This window comes from Nicotiana sylvestris, chromosome 11, assembly GCF_000393655.2.
Source record: "Nicotiana sylvestris chromosome 11, ASM39365v2, whole genome shotgun sequence".
Lineage (NCBI taxonomy): Eukaryota > Viridiplantae > Streptophyta > Magnoliopsida > Solanales > Solanaceae > Nicotiana > Nicotiana sylvestris.
The window spans coordinates 145,007,581-145,013,685 of NC_091067.1; the positions used below are offsets into that span (position 1 = coordinate 145,007,581).

Genomic DNA, 6,105 nt, shown 5'->3' on the forward strand with positions numbered 1-6,105 from the left:
CATGGTATCAGAGCAGGTGTGGCTAGGAATACACGAATAGTGCAAATTCATTATTGATTCCAGTAATTGATCTTTCTCTTAAGCTCAATAATGGCAGATGATAAGATCGATCATACTCATTCATTATTTCTTCACCCTTCTGACACGCCGAGTTCAGTTTTGATTCCAATTCAACTCACAGGATCTGAAAACTATGGGTTGTGGCAGAGAACGATGCGAATTGCACTTCTAGCTATAAGAAGCTAGGGTTCGTGATTGGTACTTGTAAAAAGGATTCTTTTAAGAAGGAACTACATGAGGAATGAGAGACATGCAATGCAATTGTCCTATCCTGGATCATGAATACAGTATCACAGAACCTAGTGAGTGGAATTGCTTATGCATCTGATGCTCATTTAGTTTGGAATGACTTAAAGGAGAAGTTTGATAAGGTTAATAATGTAATGATCTTTCAATTGCATAGAGAAATTAGAACAATCTCACAAAGAACAGATTATGTGGACACTTATTTTACAAAACTTAAAAAGCTGTGGTCGGAGTATGATGCCTTGGTGCCTTCACTTGGAAGCGATTGTGTGAAATCAAGGGATTACATTGTGCATCTTCATCAGCAGAGGTTGCTTCAATTTTTGAGTGGTCTCAATGAATCATATGACCAAGCAAGGAGACAAATCCTAATGAAGAAAACAGAACCAATACTGAATCAGGCTTATGCTCTGATTATTGAAGATGAGAGTAAGAGGTCAAGTCCATATTCGGCTTTAGCTATTAAAGCAGATGCAAGTGTTTTACAGGCTGGTCGAGGAACAATTCCTAGAGGAGAGTCAGTTGCTATGCAAGCTGGTAGAGGACAGCCCTACAACGGGAAGAAACCCTTTATGAGATGTGATTATTGTCATAAGAATGGACATTTAAAGAAAAATTGCTATAAACTGGTAGGGTATCCAGGAGATTTTAAGACAAAAAGACAGGTTGTGGCTAATAATGCTACTAGTGTACTTGAGCATAAACAACAGACACAGATAAATGGAGAAAAAAGAGCAAGTTGTGATCAAGTAACAGGGCATTTCTTCACTGAGGACCAGTACATGCAAACACTGAATATGTTGAATAAGGATACTTTTGTGCCACAAGTAAACATGGTAGGTATTACTACATCTCTAATGACTAGTTGCTCTAATAGTAAGTGGATATTTGGTTCTGGTGCAACTTATCACATAGATGTCTCATTAGACTTAATGCATTCTAAAAATAAGTTGAAAGGTGAACAAAAGGAACAGGTACAATTGCCCGATGGTGAAAGAACTGACATCACACACACTGGTAGTGCAACCATTCTTAAAGATTTGGAAGTGAAAAATATACTTTTTGTTCCGAACTTCAAATTTAATTTATTGTTTGTATCCAAACTCACAAAGAAACTCTACTGCTCAGTTCATCTATATCCTGACTTTTGTATATTTTAGGACCTTTGGAGTGGCAGGGTGAGGGGGATTGGTAAGGAAAAAAGAGGTCTAATATGGTAAAGGATGCGCACATAGCAAAAGTGATGCAATAGATATCCGCAACCATCACTCAAAAGTCAGAATTTGATGGTCATCTTTGGCATCAGAGATTAGGACATGCCTTAGTTAGCACAATGAAGCATATCAAGTCTTTTCAGCATGCAACAGTAGATCTAAATGCAAATAAGGATTGTTTAGTTTGCCATTTGGCTAAACAAAGTAGGATGGTCTTTACTAGAAGTTGTTCTAAAAGTATTAGTCCACTACTATGTCACGTCCGTCAAACCTAGGGAGGCGTGGCTGGCACCCGGTGTCGAGCGGGCCCGAGCGATTCTCTATGTAACTCATTTGTTTTTCTTTGAAACTATCATGGGCCAACATGGTCACAACTCGTAATGAATAACTATAGGTGGTCAACACTGTATCACTGAACCATTTTTCTTAAAACATGAATACATATTGGCCGTCAAGGCCTCTGACATACTGTATAAAATGTACCTCTGTCTATAAAGCTTCTAAGATTATGCGATATCAAAAGGGACAGGGTACCAACCTACCCATTGTCACACCTCCTTTTTACTACCTACACCCCGCAAAGGGCGTAAAGGAGTTTTTCCATTTAAAGGACAATCGGAACGGGATTTAACTATTAATTATTCAGAGTCGCCACTTGAGAGATTAGTGGTGTCTCAAGTCACCGGTTGTATCCCGAACCGAGGAAACATATGACTCTGTTAACAGTCCGCGAACCAGAAATCCGAGTAAGAAATTCTGTTAACCCGGGAGAAGGTGTTAGGCATTCCCAGGTTCCGTGGTTCTAGCACGGTCGCTTAATTGTTGTATTTGATTTCATCTGATTTCAAGACATGTTTTAGCTTAGGTGTTTTTTAATTTTAAATTGCTTTTATTATTATTATTATTATTATTATTTCTTAATAAGAATTGTAACATCGTGAAAACGTGTCTCGAACCACGTCACATCAATGCAACCGTGGTTGTTGACACATTTCGACTCCTTTGAGATTTGGATTTGGGTCACATAAATGTTCACCCGAATTTAAGAAAGTAAATTGTTAAAAGCGCGCCTAAAAAGACTAACGCATTATTATCTTTGGAGAAGGCCATGAAATTCGCTAAACGGCCCATCCCGAATTCTAAGGACAAAACAAGATTAACCAACTGAAAGCCGTGTAGTTGTCATTTTTGTTTGGCACGACACCCCTATAATTCTAATTTAAAAGAAAGCTACATTTGGAAGGCCGTAAATTTTCAAACTGCTTTTATTTATTTAAGGAAAAATCAAGGTTATTTAAAACATATCGCAAGCCACGTCACATGAAATGCACCTGTGGTTCGCGACCTGCTTTATTTAACCTAGTTGGAAATTAGAACCGGGCCACATGAAATGTACCCTGGATTTTTGAAAATTAAGCGTCACAACTACGACATGGGAACCGTACCCGTAGCCACGACCATTTATTTACACTCCGAAAAGTTTGCCTACCCACATAAGGTCAGCCAATGTCGTACTACTAACTAATAATATAACCAAACAAAGTGAGAGTATAAAGTTTCTAAGCTCAATAGCGTAAAATTCTTCCCAGCACTCCAAGTATGCTTTTAAATCCAAATATCATAACCCAGTAGGACCCAATTGCTGACTACATATATTGTAATTTAAATAAATATTCTTATCTCTCAACCATTAGATATTCATTAGTAGAATCAACAGAGCAATCAATGTTCATCTAATTAAATCATTAAACTAAAGCAAATAAAATAAATTAATCAAAATAAGACAACGAGATAATAGAGGAAATACGTAGAACATTTAGAAGAAAAACCTACCAAGAAGGAAAATGTAATACGTGTTTAAACAGGAGGCAAAAATGGACCTTTTACTATTGGATCTGTAACCTTTGTGTTGCGAACAGAGAAACGAACACCAAAACAAATCAGCAACATTGAAACGAGCCACTGATTGAGACTTTGAACTGGTGACAGAGCCTCAAACAGCAAAACTCGCGATAACCTCGAACGGAACTCACAACACGAACGACAACCTCAAGAGTGGTTTCATGGCTGCACTGGCTGGTTGTTTCTGGAGGTTTTGAGACGAGGAGAGGCTGGTTTAGGTGGTCGTTTGAAATGAGGAGTAAAACTGCAGCGTGAGAGAGGGTCGTTTGCGGACAGGTGAAGCAGCAGCAGCAGCGCTGCTTACCGCTGGGTCTGCTGTTCGTCGCTTGGTTGCTGCTGGACATGAGGGACGATGGGGACGGGGGCTGACTATGATAGTTCACTGGTGGTCAGGCATTGGGGGTGAGACTGGTTTTGTGCTGTGGTTGTGGGGCGTCGCTGGCTTAGGGCATGGAGGAGGTTCAACGACGATGGTGAGCTGAAAGGTGGTCGTTGATGGCGCTGCTGGACGCTGGCTGTTACTGAAGAAGAAGAGTACGACAATGGGGTGAGTCGGGGAAGACGATGATCAGGGGGCGGGGTCGTTTGTATTGCGCAGCTTCCGTTCTTTTTCGTTTTTTGTTCCCCCTTTCTTTAGTCTTAGGCCTTGTTTTTATAGTATAGAGTCTAGGGCTTTTGGGTAGGGTTTTTATGTTAAGGGGTGTGAGCCTATGAATTATGGGCTTGGCAATTGTGGGCTAGGCCTAAAAATGGGTTGCTCAAGCCCAAGTCCTATTCTTTTGCTGCGAACGAGATTAAAGAAAAAAAAACGAGCCCATTTATTAATTAATCCTTCTATTCAAATAACTACTAAAATAAAACTAACCATTAAAACAAATCTATTTTTTGTATTTTAAAATATCATATTAAAATAAAAATATGATACTATTTTTTGTGTATTTTTTTAGATTAAAAATGACTATAAAATATTAATGAACTTATTTTTTGTAGTTTTTGTTTTCTTGTACAGAAATAAAGTAAAAGAGTCAAAATTACTTAAAATATCTATATTATGCCTAAATTAAATATTTTACTCTAATATATAAAAGATCTTGGGGAGGGTCAAAAATCACATATCTACAGCTGCCCCTCTTTGACTGGAAACGTACAGAGTTTTCAGACAAAGACTGACTAGACAGGTTTTTGACCCGACCCTTATTTGGAGAGACTAAGACTAAGAGAGAAGGGAGTGTGACCGAGCTCTGGCATTTGAGCTGCCTACATATCCTTGGCTATAAAGGAATCAGGCCACGTGTAGTTCAGAAATGAGCGAGGTGATGGAGTATGCCGAGGTAGAGATCCGGTTGAGGTGTCGTTCCGTTGAGGTTCCGGTCTGCGGTTCCTGTTATTACATCAAAATCAAATGAAAAAGACTAACTAAACCTGTCAACTACGAGTTACAAGATTCCTATCTATAAGTCTTCTGAAGCTTGATCTTGAGTCTTGAATGGTTCTTCATACAGACTTTAGATTTGAACCTTGACACTTGTTAGCTGCAGGTGCTAGCTCGTTCTTCTACAGCTTCTGGGTCAGGACCGGACATGTAGTGCTTGTGACCTCGGCCATGTCTTGAGCATCTCACATCCTTCATCAACTTCTGAATTGCCTTCTGAATTGAATTCCTTTTTTCCAGGTGGGCGCCTGATTGCTGAACCTGAACTGTCCTCCCTTGTTACTTGACACTATTTTCCCTTACACTTTGAACCATTTTCCTTGCAAACTCGAACTGTCTTCCTTCGAAACTGTTTTCCCTGGAAACTTGAGTTGTTTTCCCTTGTCCTCCAGGTGGGCGCCTGACTGCTGAACTTGAAATTGAATGTATTCCTCTGTTACCCAGGTGGGCTCCTGACTCCGTTATACAGGCGGGCTCCTGATTTCCGAAACTTGAATTGTATGTCTCTATTCTCCAAGCGGACTCCTGACTTCTGAAATTTGAAATGTATTCCTCTATTATCCAGGCGGGCTCCTGATTTTCGAAACTTGAATTGTATACCTCTGTTCTTCAGGCGGGTTCCTGACTTCAAAAAGACAAAGAAATCAATTGAGAACTAAAAATTTGAATTGTATCACCTCTGTTCTTCAGGCGGGCTCCTGATTGCTGAAACTTGAATTGTATGTCTCTATTCTCCAGGCGGACTCCTGACTTCCGAAACTTGAAATTGAATGTATCCCTCTGTTATTCAGGCGGGCTCTTGACTACTGAACTTGAACTGAATGTATTCTTCTGTTATCCAGGCGGGCTCCTGACTTCATAAAAATAAACGAACCAAGAAAACTTTCTGCCCCAGTTTGGAAACTGGGTACATGTTACTTGATATTAATAAGAATTTTCTTAAAACTTGACTTGAAATACCTCTGTTATAGAGGCGGGCTCCTGACTTCCGAAACTTGAATTGTATGTCTCTGTTCTTCAGGTGGGCTCCTGACTTCAAAAGACAAAAGGTCTATTGAAAACTAAAATTTGAATTATATCACCTCTGTTCTTTAGGCGGGCTCCTGATTGATGAATTTGAAATTGAATGTATTCCTCTATTATCCAGGCGGGTTCCTGACTTCACAAAAATAGACAAAACAAAGAAAACTTTCTGCCCCAGTTTGGAAACTGGGTGTTTGTTACCACATACTAATAATAACTAAAACTTGA

At 39.5% G+C, this 6,105-nt stretch overlaps 1 protein-coding gene across 1 annotated transcript; it reads left to right on the forward strand.

Annotated features, from left to right (window-relative positions):
* Positions 1 to 338: 338 nt before the first annotated feature.
* Positions 339 to 3,904, forward strand: LOC138881788 (uncharacterized). The gene is made up of 3 exons (XM_070162057.1): positions 339 to 1,280; positions 1,467 to 1,522; positions 3,673 to 3,904. Exons 1-3 carry the CDS (start codon positions 339 to 341, stop codon positions 3,902 to 3,904), a joined length of 1,230 nt encoding a protein of 409 aa, XP_070018158.1.
* Positions 3,905 to 6,105: the final 2,201 nt, after the last annotated feature.